Source organism: Microcaecilia unicolor, chromosome 7 (genome assembly GCF_901765095.1).
Source record: "Microcaecilia unicolor chromosome 7, aMicUni1.1, whole genome shotgun sequence".
NCBI classification, from domain to species: Eukaryota; Metazoa; Chordata; class Amphibia; order Gymnophiona; family Siphonopidae; genus Microcaecilia; species Microcaecilia unicolor.
The window spans coordinates 57,094,450-57,111,678 of NC_044037.1; the positions used below are offsets into that span (position 1 = coordinate 57,094,450).

At 43.2% G+C, this 17,229-nt stretch overlaps 1 protein-coding gene across 1 annotated transcript in view; it reads left to right on the forward strand.

Moving 5' to 3' along the window:
- The window catches only part of LOC115474248 (connector enhancer of kinase suppressor of ras 2-like), a 768,489-nt gene that overhangs the window by 732,677 nt on the left and 18,583 nt on the right, over nucleotides 1-17,229 (forward strand). Inside the window, exons 20-22 of the mRNA XM_030209634.1 lie at nucleotides 5,574-5,674; nucleotides 11,785-12,289; nucleotides 14,273-14,472. Of these exons, the coding sequence (XP_030065494.1) occupies nucleotides 5,574-5,674; nucleotides 11,785-12,289; nucleotides 14,273-14,472 (806 nt within the window). The remainder of the gene's footprint in view (nucleotides 1-5,573; nucleotides 5,675-11,784; nucleotides 12,290-14,272; nucleotides 14,473-17,229) is intronic.

The following is a 17,229-nucleotide window of genomic DNA, read 5'->3' on the forward strand; positions in this document are numbered from 1 at the left end:
AAATAACCCCAGCTTTTGGGGCATTCAATGCCCCTCACACCCAAAAAAAGGTTTGGGCAAGTCGCCCCAGGATTGGTAGCATGGAATGTTGCTACTAATTGGGTTTCTCCCAGGTACTTGTGACCTGGATTGGCCACTGCTGGAAGCAGGATACAGGGCTAGATGGACCATTGATCTGACCCAGTATGGCTAGTCTATGTTCTTACATAGTAATGTGCTGCTTTACATGCATATGTATGCTTTGCATCTCATTACTGTGTAACCCGCTGTGACCTAAATATCACCACAGTAGGGCAAGACAAGCTGCGTTAGAGCCCTTTAAGTCGTATTAAGTGCACTAACACAATTTGATAACTTTCCTCGTAAAGCTGTTATTTTGCCAAGAGCACAGCACTTAAGAAAGCCAATTATTACTTCCAACATAGCCAGGTAGGTTACAGCTGGCTCAAATCTAGCTGACCAGACTAAGTGCTAGATGCACTAAACCTTAACGACCCTTTAACGAAGAAATTTTCAACCGTAGCATGCATTAAAGGCCATTTTCCGACGATGCTAGCAGCTAACGAAAACGGAACGCAAACGAGTAACTACCATTGAAATGTGGACAATTCAGAATGCACTAACCATACCGACGATTGCAACGAATCATTTACCGTGATAAATTTAACGTAAGGTCAGACCTGTCGTTAAGGCCTGAGCTGTCATCTCCCCGCTTCCCCCTGCACCTTAAAATTCCAAGCTGGCATGTTGAAAAACAAAATAAACAACACAAACATGTGGCTCCCCGCTTCCCTCTGCATACAATAGAAATGAAACGAAAACAAAATCAAAAAAAGGACTGGGAGGGGGCAAGGGCGCTCGTCAGGAGCGTCCTGTATGGACGGCCTTGCCCCCGCCACTCCCCCCCCCCCCCCCCGAGGTCGCCGCTGCTCCCCTCTTCTGCGTGTATTAAATAAAAAATAAAAACAAAAAAACAAAGTTTAGCAGCCCCGGTCCCCCTCCCTTCCTCTCTCTGTTTTTCTCCTTCTCCCACAGCTCCACCTCCCGCCATCCTCCGCCCCCGTGCCCCGTCCCCCTGAGCTCGTCGCCGCCGCTCCCCCCTCTACCAGAGCCCCCCTCTGCTTTACCAGCCCGCGCAGCGCCTCTCACCTCTGTGTGAAGGCGCTGCACGGGCAAGAACAGCTGATCGGCGATCAGTGCTGCCTTCTCCGATGTCCCTCTGTTCTTCCTGGGCCCGCCCTCCTCTGACGTGGGTAACTTACGTCAGAGGAGGGTGGACCCAGGAAGAACAGAGGGACGTCGGAGAAGGCAGCACTGATTGCCGATCAGCTGTTCTTGCCCGTGCAGCGCCTTCACACAAAGGTGAAAGGTGCTGTGCAGGCGGTAAAGCGGAGGGGGGGGGGTCCGGTAGAGGGGGGAGCGGCGGCGACAAGCTCAGGGGGGCAGGGCATGGGGCGGAGGATGGTGGGAGGCGGAGCTGTGGGAGGAGAAAAACAGAGAGAGGAAGGGAGGGGGACCGGGGCTGCTAAACTTTGGTTTTTTGTTTTTATTTTTTATTTAATGCATGCGGAAGTGGGGAGCAGCGGCGACCTCGGGGGGGGGGGGGGCAAGGGTGTCCATACAGGACGCTCCTGACGAGCGCCTTTGCACCTTTTATTTTCAACTTTTTTTTTGTTTGTTTTGGGTTTTGACGTTTGTGGCATGCGCAGAGCAACCAGCATAACGCTTGGCTGACTGCACATGCTTTACGGGCAGATTAACGACAGAGATTACACTTCTGTAATGCATTCGACTTTCAAATACCGAACCGAACATGTGGGACTTCTGTTTTTAGTGCATTCTTCGTTTTTTCAACTTCGGTAAGGACTTTTACGTTTTTGATTTTTTAAAGTATGGTTGATGCATCTGGGTCTCAGCCTGTTAGATTAAAGCCTGCAAGAACTGCATTTCACCTTTACCAGTTAGGTTAGCCAACTAACAATGAAAATCAGCGCTAGCTATTGAATGTCCTCTTCCTGAGCTAATCCTGCCTGTTTTTTGAGTGGCCAAATCACTAGATGGCTAGATCCTATTGAAGATGTGATTAGCTGATCTTCAAGTTACCCTTTCCAAACATCCTTAAATAACAGGTTTTTAATGTGGATACCAGAAAACAACAAGAACGGAAGATGTACAGAAAGACCAAACTAAAATCACAGATGTAAAAAAGCCAAATTCATTTATTAAGCCCCTACACGGTCCATGTTTCGGCCAAAGAGGCCTTCTTCAGGGGTCTAAAACAAAACAAAAATACAACATATCATATATGTTTTTATGATATATGTGTTGTATTTTTGTTTTGTTTTAGCAGTGCTTTTTTTGTAGAAAAAAAGGTGCCGGTACTCATTATGGGCGGGGTCACCACATATGGCTCCACCCCTATGATAGCCACACCCACATTAACCACACACCCTATACCAGCCATGGCGCAGATAAACAGACATCATTGAAAATATTACAGTACTATAGGAGAAAAAAATAACGTGATTTTTTTTCATTATAAATAATCTCTGTAAGCTCTTACAGCTCCAGTATACCCAGTGCAAAATAAGACAGCCAATGTAAATTCTCAAATTGGACATATTACAAACATTAAAATGAAAATAAAATGATTTTTTTCTACCTTTGTTGTCTGGTGACTGTTTTTCTTTCCATATTGGTCCCAGTCTGTGATTCTCCTTTCCTTTATTTTCGCTTAACTCTTCTGTGCCATTTGTCATTTTTGTCTCCTTTTTCTTTGCTTTCTTCAATATTTTTCAGGCTCTCTCTCTGTCCAGATTTAATTCATTCTTACTATCCATTCTTTAATTTCCTTCATCTACCTGTGGCTTTTCATCTTTTCCTCACCCTTGTTCTCCCCATGCCCCTTCCTCTTATTCTCCAGTCTTTCTCTATTCCCCTTTTCCATCCAGCAGCTCTGCTTTCTCTCCCCATCCTTCCAGTGTCTCCCCTATTTCTTTCTGCATTCTTCCATCCAGCGTCTTCCCTCTTTCTCTCCCTATCCTTCCGTTTTCCCTCGCTCTCTCCCCATCCTTCCATCTGTTTTTCCCTCTCTCTCCCCATCCTTCCATCTGTTTTTCCCCCTCTCTCCCCATCCTTCCATCTGTTTTCCCTCTCTCTTTCCCCATCCTTCCATCTGTTTTTCCCTCTCCCCAATCCTTCCATCTGTGTTTTTCCCTCTCTCTCCCCATCCTTCCATCTGTTTTTCCCCTCTCCCCAATCCTTCCATCTGTTTTCCCCTCTCTCTCCCCAATCCTTCCCTCTGTTGTTTTCCCTCTTTCTCTCTCTCCCCAATCCTTCCCTGTTGTTTTCCCTCTTTCTCTCTCTCTCCCCATCCTTCCATCTGTTTTTTCCACTCGCTCCCCAATCCTTCCATCTGTTTTTCCCTCTCTCTCCCCATCCTTCCATCTGTTTTCCCCTCTCTCCCCATCCTTCCATCTGTTTTCCCCTCTCTCCCCATCCTTCCATCTGTTTTCCCCTCTCTCTCCCCAACCCTTCCCTCTGTTGTTTTTCCTCTCTCTCCCCAATCCTTCCCTCTGTTGTTTTCCCTCTTTCTCTCTCTCCCCAATCCTTCCCTCTGTTGTTTTCCCTCTTTCTCTCTCTCCCCAATCCTTCCCTCTGTTGTTTTCCCTCTTTCTCTCTCTCCCCAATCCTTCCCTCTGTTGTTTTCCCTCTCTCTCCCCAATCCTTTCCTTTGTTGTTTTCCCTCTCTCTCTCTCTCCCCAATCCGTCCCTCTGTTGTTTTCCCTCTTTCTCTCTCTCCCCAATCCGTCCCTCTGTTGTTTTCCCTCTTTCTCTCTCCCCAATCCTTTCCTCTGTTGTTTTCCCTCTTTCTCTCTCTCCCCAATCCTTCCCTCTGTTGTTTTCCCTCTTTCTCTCTCCCCAATCCTTTCCTCTGTTGTTTTCCCTCTTTCTCTCTCTCCCCAATCCTTCCCTCTGTTGTTTTCCCGCTTTCTCTCTCCCCAATCCTTCCCTCTGTTGTTTTCCCTCTTTCTCTCTCTCCCCAATCCTTCCCTCTGTTGTTTTCCCTCTCTCTCTCTCTCCCCAATCCTTTCCTTTGTTGTTTTCCCTCTCTCTCTCTCTCCCCAATCCTTCCCTCTGTTGTTTTCCCTCTTTCTCTCTCTCCCCAATCCTTCCCTCTGTTGTTTTCCCTCTTTCTCTCTCTCCCCAATCCTTTCCTCTGTTGTTTTCCCTCTTTCTCTCTCCCCAATCATTCCCTCTGTTGGTTTCCCTCTCCCTGCCAAGTTTCCCGCGAAGGCGCGAAGTCGCGATGCACGCGGCACCAGCCCCTATTTCTGGCCGCTGCTGCTTCTCCTGTTGAGCAGCAGCGGCCGCTACACAAAGAAAAACAAGATTTAAAAAAAAAAATTGAAACCTGGCTGAACGCGGCACCCCGGCACTGTAGACAGCTATTAGGCATTGACTGTTGCCCTGCAGCCGCTCCTCCTCTTGCCTCTACGTCACTGCCCCTGGAGGAAGACCCCGGAGGAGCGCAGTGACGTAGAGGCAAGAGGAGGAGCGGCTGCGGGGCAACAGCCAATGCCTAATGGCTGTCTACAGTGCCGGAGTGCCGCGTTTCAGCCAGGTTTGAAGTTTTTTAAAAATCTTTTTCTTTGTGTAGCGGCCGCTGCTGCTCAATAGGAGAAGCAGCAGCGGCCGGAAATGGGGGCTGGCACTGCGTGCGGGACATGGACTCACGGGGCGGGGGGAGCAAAAAAAAAAGGTGCCGGTACGCCGTACCGTTGCGTACCGGCACAAAAAAAGCACTGTGTTTTAGACCCCTGAAGAAGGCCTCTTTGGCCGAAACACGGACCGTGTAGGGTCTTAATAAATGAATTTGGCTTTTTTACATCTGTGATTTTAGTTTGGTCTTTCTGTACAACTTCCGTTCTTGTTGTTTTCTGGTGTTCTTTACGGGAGATTTGGACTCTCTTTATTGCTGTTATAATGTGGATAGCCAGTTCTGTTGCTTGGTGGACATTTGCCACAGTCTTTAAATTTAGTCTTAGAAGTTAAAATAGTTTTTTTTATTTTTTAATCTTTCAGTTGAATTATTTTTTTTTCTGTGTAATTTTACTACAAAATCAGAACTGGAAAAAAATTAAGTTTGAGGCACATTTTAAAATGATGCAAATACAATTCCATCAGTTGTATTGGCCCATGGGGAAAAACAGTGGCATGGAATGGTTGAAAACCTTTGGCAATTCATGACCTGAATCAACCAGGTTTTAGTGCTTTACATAGTAACGTAGTAAATAGTGGCACATAAAGATCAAAATGGCCCATCAAGTCTGCCCGGTAAAATGCTTAGGGTTGTAACTACCATTCCTTGCAGATTACCACACCTCACCCCATGCATTTATTCTAAAATTACAAAACATGTTCTTCTATCCCTTGAGTCTCATAACTTAATGACTACAGTTCCTTAGTGTTCCAAAATCACAGAGAATATGACTTTCTATATTGTTCCTGCAATGCTCTAATTTTGCTTTGAAGAGAACCAACCAAAAACTGAATATTATTGTTGTTAGCAGATTATTGGAGTGAAAGTGACCAGGATGATATTGATGGCTCTCTAACGCTGAAACAGGAAGGACCTTCAACACTGTGTGATACCTACCATAGAACCCCCTCAGTAAGTCAGGTATATTATGTGCTCGTACCATGTCAGTAGGCATGGGCATCAGAAGGGAAGAGATTTCAAAATGTATTTTGTATTTTTAGGGATAGTTGAGTAGCCTTGAAAAGTGCAGGAGTCTTGATGTAATCTTGAACACACCAAGAGTTGGAGAAATTATAAGCAATCTCTAATTAAAATTTAATCAGTTGCATTAAATCCTGCAGAAAGTGAAATAGTGCAACAGTATTCCTGTATTCATTTGATGCTGGTTGAATTTTATAGCACAAACACAAAAAAAGGATATATCATAATGTACAAATAAAGAGGTAAATATTCAGCGGAACAGCACCTGTATGACCAATTAGCTTCTCTCGGATGAGCGGGTTTACAAAATCCACGACAAGTAAGTGGTCCCATACACATGCGTAAGTTATTAAAGTGCATCTAATATGTATCTGTAATTCTACTCATATACATACATATATGAACACATGTGCAGAAATAATTTAGCCACACCGTATTCCATAAGTATGCTTCTATTTATAATACTCCGTATATCAATTCTCCAAATTTAACAATATCCGTGTCTTCTCTCAATGGAGGGGGCTCCTACAATAATAACGCCCAGCTCCAAACCAATTACAAATTCTTCTCATTGTAGGCGCTGGGATATCAACTAAGCGTATTCTATATACCGTGCCCATCCCTTAATTAATTGCTTAGTTACTAGTTTATTACTGCTGAGCTTCAATATCTTTTCCGTTAACACCCAGCATTCCTTGTCAAAGTATGGTCCAGAGATCTCACAGGATTCTGTAGTAACATGATTAAAGAAGCGATGACAGATGTTTCCACATAGATGTGGTTTTTTTTTGTCTTTCTAAAAACAATACAATAAATCTGCATTCTATCTAACTCAGTCAGAGCCAGGGCAGAGAACTGGCACCACAAGCTTTTGTTTGCAGTTACCTGGAGAATTTCCTCACTTTTAGATTGTAAGCTCTCTTGAGCAGGGACCGTCCTTCCCCATGTTTAAACTTGTACAGCGCTGCGTAACCCTGGCAGCGCTATAGAAATGCTAAGTAGTAGTAGTAGTAGTTATTTCGTATCCGCTTCAAACTCATTTAGCCCAATCATTGCCGTGAAAGCCCTCAGCCGAGAGCCATGCACTAGTCATAGACCCTTAATCCACCACTGTGAATCCCAGCTGCATGATGATTGGGATTCCCTTCTCTACAGGGACTCTAGCCAATGAAGGAGAAACTCTGAGCTAGAATTCCTATGCATGGTAGTACACAGCATTGCCACAAAGCAAAGCAGGACTTTTAAGCGCTGCTGTTTTAGCACTACCAATTTGACCACCACTACATGTGTGCTGGACTTTTGGCCGCTGGACTTTTGGGTGCCAAAAAGACGGAGTCTAAAAGTCCTCTCTCTACTTCTTCCTTGCACTGACCTCCTGTACTTGTCGGTAGAGGCTCCTCGCTGCTATGGCCAGGGGTCCTTAGAGTAGAAGGGGGATGTGAGCTTCCCCAGATGGTGCCCATGAGGGAGGACAAAGCAGGCTTCCTGAAGAACCATCCTTCCTCATAGGCATCACCTGGGGCAGCCAACATCTCCCTTCTGCTCCTTGGAATCCAGCTGAAGCAGCGAGCAACCACAGGCCCTGCTGTTCTCTGACCAATACCAGAGGTAAATGCGGAGACAGTCCAATACCCAAATGGTGGCACTCAAAAGTCACGGGCACCCAAATGGTAGCACCAAAACGATGACACCCAAAGCTCACGTACCCGCACAACACCATTGAATCTGTCCCCAAATCTTAATGCTTTAATAAAATGATCTTAGCTTATACCTTTAAAGTCGATGAAGGCATATGATGTGAAGAAGTCAGTGAGTTAAAATGAGGGTGCCATTGTCCAGGCTATCTATAGTTAAAATACTGTATGTTACAAGTCAGTTCTTAAATGGATTTAACCAGATGACTTGAGTTAGTCAGCTCAAAACCCATGGGTGAAAATCGCAATGCTCAGAGTGACTGAAAGCATACACATGCTTTTAGAACATGAGTACAGCAAAGTTGTTTATCTATAACAGATGTTCACCATAGATAGGAGGATTAATCAAATACACAATGGGTGACATCATCTGCTGTCACAGGGAAGGCACAGCTTTGTCAGAGTTCATACTTCACAACTAGTTTAAAGTTCTGAGCATTCACCACAGGCCTTCCCACGTGAAGTAATTTCCTTAGTCCTCTCAGTTAGTTCTGTAACTTAAGAAGAAGTACAACTCTTGGGGAGGCTGGAGAGATTGGATGTCTCATTGATCCTGCTGTCTATGAAGAACATGTGTTACAGATAAGCAACTTTGCTTTCTATGTCAACAAATAGAATTGAAATAGGCACATAAGTGAGTGAGTTCCAAGTTCAGTGTTGCTCCAGATAACTTTCTTAGCACTGAGAAGTGAAAATTAATGATACAAGAGTTAAATAGATTACACATACAGATTGCTAAGTACTGTTTGTGCTTTCTCTGTTGACAAGTAGAATTGAATTAGGCACATGAGTGGATGACTTTCAAGCTCAGGGTTGCTCCAGATAACTTTCTTAGCACCGAGAAATGAGAATTGATGATGTGAGAGTTAAATAGATTACACATACAGATTGCTGGACTGGCCTAGGCAATAGCGCAAAGTGAAGATATGAAGTGAAGCCCAGGTAGCTGCTTTTCAAATACTTTCCAGCGTTGCAGATTTCAAGAGAGCTGCAATAGCATCAGTGACTCTGATTTGATGGAACTTGACTATACTGGTGTGAGGGATTCCAGTCTACTTACAACAAAATTGAATACAAGATTCTAGCCAATTAGCTAGTCTGCACTTTGCCACTGGAGTTTCAAGTCTGTTATGGTCATAAGAAACAGGAGATTGTGTAGATTTTCTGATGGATTCTATTATTTTAAAATAGTAAGCAAGAGCCTGTTTACAGCCCAGAGTAAGGAGGATCTGCTTGTGCTAGTGCCTATGAGATTTAGAATAAAAGATAGGCAGCAGTATCTCTTCTTTATGGGGAAAAAGTGTGGCAGAGATTTAGGGTGAGTGCATGGTGAAAGTACATATAAAGCTCATACGTGATTAAGGCTTAAACTGTACTGATTCTTCTAGCAAAATGTGGCTACTACCAGAAAGAGCACCAATCAGGTTACATTTTTAGTTTAGTTTATTCAATTTGATCATTGGTATACATGCTTCATAACAAAACCTTGCTGCAAAATACAATAAAATATTCCCATTAGTCCCACCATCCCCTGCCATACAATAATCAGCAGCTTAACATACTAAACTCATAATCAGCTCAAACAAACCAACAGTACAGATAATCAAGATTCCAATAGCTCAAATGGTGGTTTGTTCAGAGGTTTTTAAAAAAAGGCACTCAGGTCTTGTGGAAGAGGCTTCTGAATTGATAGTTTAACCTGAAGAAGGCCACTCATGAATTTTAAAACAATGGGACATTAGGGAGCAGAAACTTGCGATCTATCAGGACATGATAATCTGAGAGAGTGCTAAGATGAAACCTAACAGAAAATGTCTGGAATTCAAGCCTGTAGAGGTATTGAAGTATGGTATTTGGAGGACACCAAAAAGAGTCCAAGCCATTAGTAAAGCATCAGAAAAACAATTCTGTAAACTATGTGTTAACATTTATGTGCCCATTATATGCATAAATATTTAGAATACTAGCATAAGTGCATGTATATGCCAGCATATCACCTAAGTGCTATTCCACTTAACTAACATAACACGTATTTGCAAGGAGGCCATACACAGAGAGCTTGGACAGGACATGGAGGGGGGGGGCAGCCTCCCGCTTACACCTGTAATTTACAGAATACTGTGGCTGGTGTGAGTGCTCACGTCTAAATATTAGGCATATTAATACCCAGTTGTGCTTGTATTCTATAAAGGAAAGTAGGTTCCTATGTTCCTTTATAAAATAGGCTTCTACCCCACCCTCCAGACGCCTAATTATAGGTGCCCTGTTATAGAACTGCACCGCCCTTCCCCCAAATTGAAAACTTCTTCCATTTGAACAGCTATGCTGGAATGTTTTCTTACATCATTAAGGTTTCTCAAATTGGAAGCAGCAGACCAGTTGACCAGCTGGGCCTGTTCTATTTCGGTGCCTTCAGAGTCAAAGGCTTGAGGTTGGAATGCAGAAGGGAGTATAGGAGCCAACTTTTCTAAACTCAACACAAGTGAATGCTTTCTGGTCAGAGTAATGGAGTTTGCTCAATATTGGGGATTCTCAAGCACCCACAGAGCTTGCACCTATAGAAGGGGAGACCCTGTTCTGTGTTAAGATTTAGAGCCTACGTGAAGGGAAAACTGAGAGTCTTTTTAGAAAAAGAAACCAGTTCTGTGAAGGCTAGCATGGGGCTAAAGAATCATTAAACTGGGCATTATTTGGAATTTGTGCAGGGTCCTTACTCTCATAGGAGGTGGATAAGCATAGGGGAAGGGCCAAATCCATTCTATGACTAGAGCATCTTATGCTAGACATGTTGGAGATGTCCATGCACACTCAGAACTTTGCGCTAGTTATAAACTCTGGGAAAACTGTTCCATACCAGCTTCAACAGATGGCATAACACACTTGAGGCCCTGTTTACTAAGCCGAGCTAGCATTTTTAGTGCATGCTAAAATTAGCGCATGCTCAATGCTAGAGTCGCCCATATGTTCATATGGGTGACTTAGCGTTTAGCGCATGCTTAGTAAATAGGGCCCTTGGGTAGCTGATTCAATCCTGCTTGGTGACAATTTTTAGCCACATTAAAAAGAGTTATTTTTGGGAGCATGTTTGGGTTGAGGGAGTAAACTAGGCACATAAAATTGTATTTTCAAACATATGCACATAGTTTTGCTCCCCTCCAGCTGCACCACCACAATACTTTTGTACTTGCGCAAGTATGAAGCAACCCAGTTAGATTCTCCTTGAAAATTCACTCCAAATAATGTGGTTACTAAAGTAATCACATGTCTCGCACCTAGCCAGATTACTGAAGATGCCCCCCCCCCCCTTTATATAAAATGTAAAGGGCAAGTCGTATCTATTTTAAAATACACATAGTTCTTGTATGAAAATCTTATCAATTTAATCTGCTTTTCATTTCAAAAGACTTAACAAAAATAAGACAGTGTTAAAGGCAGGACCTGGTAATGATATTATTTGTCTGCACAGACTGAGATCCAGTCATTTTCCTTTCATCCTAAGTGCAGATAGGACTGTTCTCTGTTTTACTTTCATATATTTCTCCAGCAAGAATAATGTGCTCCTCACACAACAAGAACAAAGAAGAGTATTGAGGCAACAGCAACACATGGGTGAAGCTCAGACTGTTTTTTCTTCTGTGTGTTGCTGTTTACCATCCAAAAGACGCAGATTAAGCCCTGACTTTGTTTTTCACTTTTATTTTAGTAATTCCAATCAAGTAGTATTGTACTCAGAAACTAGGCTCACACATCTTCTTGGTGGTTGGGCTGATGTTGTGGAACTCTTTAGCAGTAGATCAGAGGCATATTGAGGAAACTATGACATTTAGGAAAAGGCTGAAAGCTTATTTAAACAAGCTTGTGGAAATCTAATTTGATAATATCTATTACTTGATCTTCAAAGCTATAAATCAGGCATAATTGATGATTTTACATATTTATGTTTCTTGTTTTTGTATGAATATTATTAGCTGTATGTTCTTATGATTTTTATGATTTGTTTTGTTTAGTTTTGATATTACCTGTGTATGTTGGTTGTAATATACATATATTTTTACATAATGTGAGCAAAAAGTACCATTGTATGAACAAATAATAAATAGTTCAAGTGTTGCCCTATCTAGGTAGTGTGGTAGGGTGTTATACCACAACTTTTGTTACAAATAAGGTGTGCTTATTAAAACAGTTCCTATCAAATATAGCTGCTGATACTTTGCAAGTTTCATTGGTGACACTCATACTATTATAATATTTAAACATTAGACGGTTGTTAATAAAACTAGAAATGCTTCATTCTTTCTTGCAGGTTTCTACAAATTTAAACTAATATCTTATCTGCATTTTTTTCAGGTAAATTCTTCAAGTCCCTTCCCCGAACCAAAACATGGTCGACATTTCTCAAGTGAGTCAACATATTCTCATTCCTCTGTAGAGGACTCCCGGCAAGATAACACAGGAAGTACTCACTCATCAGGATGCCGACCTTCCTATCGAGAAAGGCGATCATGGCAGGATCTTATAGAGACCCCCTTAACCAGTTCAGGGCTTCATTTTCTTCAGACTGGTCCATCTGACTCAGAGTATGCAGGTGGCCGACCTGGAATGTCTCCAGAAAGGCGAAAGCAAGCAACTCTTCCTGTCCAAAGACGCCACAACCATGAACGGGATGGGCCTTTTCCACTGGCAGAGTGTCCAAGGGGACACTCACACAGTAGAACGCAGAAACAACGTAGTCAGAGCTTGCCAAGGAACAGAGAGGTGAGGGCCAAAGTTTGTGGAAAGACAGGCGGACTTGCAGATGAGAAGCCTGAAGATGAACTTCTTTCAAGGAAGCAGAACAATTCCAGTAAAGAAGGTAACCTTATAAAAATATCTTGTAAAAATAAAGACATAAATTGGCTCCTTCTTCAGCAATATTGGTTGCTGAATACAATATGATGGTCCTGTCAGGTTCTGTAGAACTTGAACGCAACAAATAACACTTAAAAATAAGAAGAATTTTGAAATGTATAAAATGTTTTCATTATAATTTTTTCAATACAAAGGATTTAACATAAAATTTCATTTTATCCAATTACTGATGATTATTGTAGCCTAGAGGGTAACCAAGAATTACAGTTATAGCACTTCAGCAGCATTTTGTTGCAAAATTGAGAAATATATTACTATGAAGTACAATTCTCTATGATAGGATATAGGATAAATGACAAGCAGTTACTTAAATTTTTATGTCAGAACGGATAGTGAACAATAGAGTACAAAATCTGAAGATGTGTGCAGCATTCAACATACTGTTAAGTTCGATGCACTTGGCACAAATTATTAGGTTTTAATATTCCCCCCGATATTCAGCTGGCAGTGGTGAATATTTTGCTGTCCACCACTGGTGTTATTCCCAAATATTCTATGCCAGGCCCATTAAAATTTGCGTGCACATCTGTCTGCATGCTTTTCTATAAGGCATGGCGCCTAACTCTAGTCTATGGTGATGGGCATGTCAGGGGCGTTCCGAAAAGTTGCCTGCATACAGAATACTACCTCAGCGTGCCTGGCTGATCTCATAGACCTACCAACCAGAAACACAATTAGAACATCACGAACATACCTAAATCTTCACTACCCTAGCTGAAAGGGACTCAAGTACAAATCAATTTACGGATCCAGCTTCTCCTATATAAGCACGTAACTATGGAACGCATTACCGAAAGCCATGAAGACAACGCAGGATCACCTCAATTTCTGGAAATCACTAAAGACTGATCTGTTCGAAAAGGCATACACTATTGATCCAACTTAAGTAACTGAACTCAGCAGCACAACGAAGCCATAACCTGCAATGAACAATATATCACTCTTCTTCTCTTGATTCTCTAATGTTCTGTAACAACATCACTCTGTATTTGTTTCATCACCGGAGATGGCTAACACCTCACGGTACTATGTAAGCCACATTGAGCCTGCAAAGAGGTGGGAAAATGTGGGGTACAAATGCAACAAATAAATAAATAACTTGGGCATAAGCATTTACACCAGATTTCAGCAGGCATAAGTCTGGTGCCCAACATTAATCCCAGGAATCAATGCTAAGCACAATTCTATAGAGTGCCTGCACCCTTTATAGAATCATGCTTAGTGATGATTTTTTTTGAGCGATGAACTTTGAGTCACATTTATGGAATTCCCCCTATCCCCCTAATTCTATAAGAGTCACCAAAAATTCTGTGTGCAAATTTGGGCACGCTCCCAATTTAATGACATATCGAACTACTATAATTAGCACCAATAATTGCCTCTTAACAAGCAATTATTGGCACTAATTAGATTTAATTGGAATTTATACATGTAAATTTAGGTACTGGATCCACACCTAAATTTTACATGCGAGTAAAAAAGGGGCACAGAAAAAGGAGGGTCATGGGCAGAACGGGGGTGTTCCTAGCATTTACACATGTTGTTGTAGAATAAGGGGGGATATGCACCCAATTTAGGTGCATACATTTGGTATGCACCTAAATTGGTGCAAACGGCCGTACCTAAAGTTAGGTGTGATCCTTGGGCCTAAGTGCTATTCTATAAACTGCGCCTACTTTAAGCATGGCTTATAGAATAGTTCTTTTTTCAGCGTCATATATAGAATTCACCCCTATATGTATAGCAACACTGAGTATTAATTTAAATGTTGCAGCCGACATTTAAATCAAAACATTGACTGTTGTTGCTGACTATTACCCCCAATATGATTAGTTTTGTTATTATTACACTAATATTTGTATAAATCCATCCTCTTGGAATAGTGTGTTCAGAAGCAATACTTATATTGTGTCAATTGCCTCTGCAGGAAGCATGAGAGAAAACAGAGAAAGCATAGATGGACTGCAGAAGCTGTATATGACTTTGGAAGAAGCTAGTTTATCAGCTTTTGGACAGCAGCGCCCCTCCACCAAGCAAGAGTTTCGGAGATCATTTATTAAGAGGTGCAATGACCCAGTCATCAATGAGAAGCTCCATCATATCAGAGTTCTGAGAAGCACTTTAAAAGTAAGTGTTTTGTTTCTTCTCTACATGTCTCCTGCAGTGGTAAAACATGAAGGGGTCCTTTTACTAAGATGCGTAAGCATCTATGCATGCCCAACGTGCACCAAAATGGAGTTACTGTCTGCCTACAGCGTGGCTGTTGCGGTAATTTCATTTTGGTGCACGTCCAATACGCGCATATGAAAAGTATTTTTTCTTTTTGGGTGCACGTAATGGACGCGTGCCAAGTGGCATTTGGCACACGTAGGTCATTACTGCCCGGTTACTGTGTGAGTCTTTACCGCTAGATCAATGGCTGGTGGTAAGGTCTCAGACCCAAAATGGAAACGCGGCAATTTTCATTTTGCCGCACATCCATTTTCGACAAAAATTTTTAAAAGGCCCTTTTTACAGGCGCGCTAAAAAATGGATCGGCGCGTGCCCAAAACCTGCGCCTACACTACCACAAACCATTTTTTAGCACGCCTTTGTAAAAGGACCCCAAACTGAGCAGATCCCCAAACATGAACATGACAGAACTATCTCAGTCCATGAAACATAGAAGATGATGCCAGATAAAGATGATAGAGCCTCTCCAGTCTGCCCTTTCATAACAACTACAAAGCTCTAAAGTTCTTTGCTGTCCCTCAGATATCCTCTGTGTTTGACCCATGCTTTCTTGAATTCAGATATAGTCCTCCTCTCCAGCACCTCTGCTAGGAGGTTGTTCGATGCATTCACCACCATTTCTATAAATTAGATTACTCCTGAGTCTCTGCTCTTTCACCTTCATCCTATGTCCCCTCATTCCAGAGCCTCCATTCAATTGAAAGAAGCCTATTTCCTTTGCATTTATGCCATAGAGGTGTTTAAATGTCTCTATCATATCTCCCCTATCCTATCTTTCTTCCAAAGTATGCATATTGAGATATTTAATTCTGTCCCTTACCCCAGGATTCTATATATCCTCCTGTAACCCACTCTCTCAACCAACCTACCCAGGCCTCCTTCTCCTCTTTTCCTGCTATCACCGAAGAGGAAACCGCCCATCTCCTCTCCTCCTCGAAATCCACCACCTGTTCCTCAGACCCCACCCCCACCAACTTACTTAACACCGTCACTCCTACTATCACCCCCACCATCTGTCATATCCTCAACCTCTCTCTCTCCACTGCAACTGTCCCAGACACCTTCAAGCATGCCGTGGTTACACCACTCCTCAAAAAACCATCACTTGACCCTACCTGTCCCTCCAACTACCGCCCCATTTCCCTCCTACCCTTCCTCTCCAAGATACTTGAACGCGCCGTTCACAGCCGCTGCATTGATTTCCTCTCCTCTCATGCCATCCTCGATCCGCTTCAATCCGGCTTTCGCCCCCTACACTCGACAGAAACAGCACTATCTAAAGTCTGCAATGACCTATTCCTCGCCAAATCTAAAGGTCACTATTCAATCCTCATCCTCCTTGACCTATCCGCCGCTTTTGACACTGTCAATCACAACCTACTTCTCGACACACTGTCCTCCTTTGGGTTCCAGGGCTCTGTCCTCTCCTGGTTCTCCTCTTATCTCTCCCATCGTACCTTCAGAGTGCACTCTCATGGCTCATCCTCCTCCCCTATCTCGCTCTCTGTTGGAGTTCCCCAGGGTTCTGTCCTTGGGCCCCTTCTTTTTTCAATCTACACCTCTTCCTTAGGCTCCCTAATCTCTTCTCATGGTTTCCACTATCATCTTTATGCTGACGACACCCAGCTTTATCTCTCCACACCAGAAATCACTGCGGAAACCCAGGCCAAAGTACTGGCCTGCCTATCCGACATTGCTGCCTGGATGTCCAACCGTCACCTGAAACTAAACATGGCCAAGACGGAACTTATTGTGTTCCCACCCAAACCCACTTCTCCTCTCCCTTCATTCTCTATCTCAATTGATAACACCCTCATCGTCCCTGTCTCATCTGCCCGCAACCTTGGTGTCATCTTCGACTCCTCCCTCTCCTTCTCTGCGCATATCCAGCAGATAGCCAAGACCTGTCGCTTCTTCCTCTATAACATTAGCAAAATTCGCCCCCTCCTCTCCGAGCACACCACTCGAACTCTCATCCACTCTCTCATTACCTCTCGCCTTGACTACTGCAACCTACTCCTCACCGGCCTCCCACTTAGCCATCTATCCCCCCTTCAGTCCATCCAGAACTCGGCCACACGTCTTATCTTCCGCCTCAACCGATATACTTATATCACCCCTCTCCTCAAGTCACTTCACTGGCTTCCGATCAGATACCGCATACAGTTCAAGCTTCTCCTACTCACCTACAAATGCACTCGATCTGCAGCCCCTCCTTATCTCTCTACTCTCATCTCCCCTTATGTCCCCACCCGTAACCTCCGCTCTCTTGACAAATCCCTCCTTTCAGTACCCTTCTCCACCACCGCCAATTCTAGGCTTCGCCCTTTCTGCCTCGCTTCACCCCATGCTTGGAACAAACTCCCTGAGCCCATACGCCGGGCCCCCTCCCTACCCATCTTCAAATCATTGCTCAAAGCCCACCTCTTCAATGTCGCCTTCGGCACCTAATCACTACACCTTTTCTCAGGAAATCTAAACTACCCCAACTTGACATTTCGTCCTTTAGATTGTAAGCTCTTCTGAGAAGGGACTGTCCTTATTTGTTAATTTGTACAGCGCTGCGTAACCCTAGTAGCGCTCTAGAAATGTTAAGTAGTAGTAGTAGTATATTGCGCCTTGATTTCAGCGAGGAAATCAAAGCGTATTCCA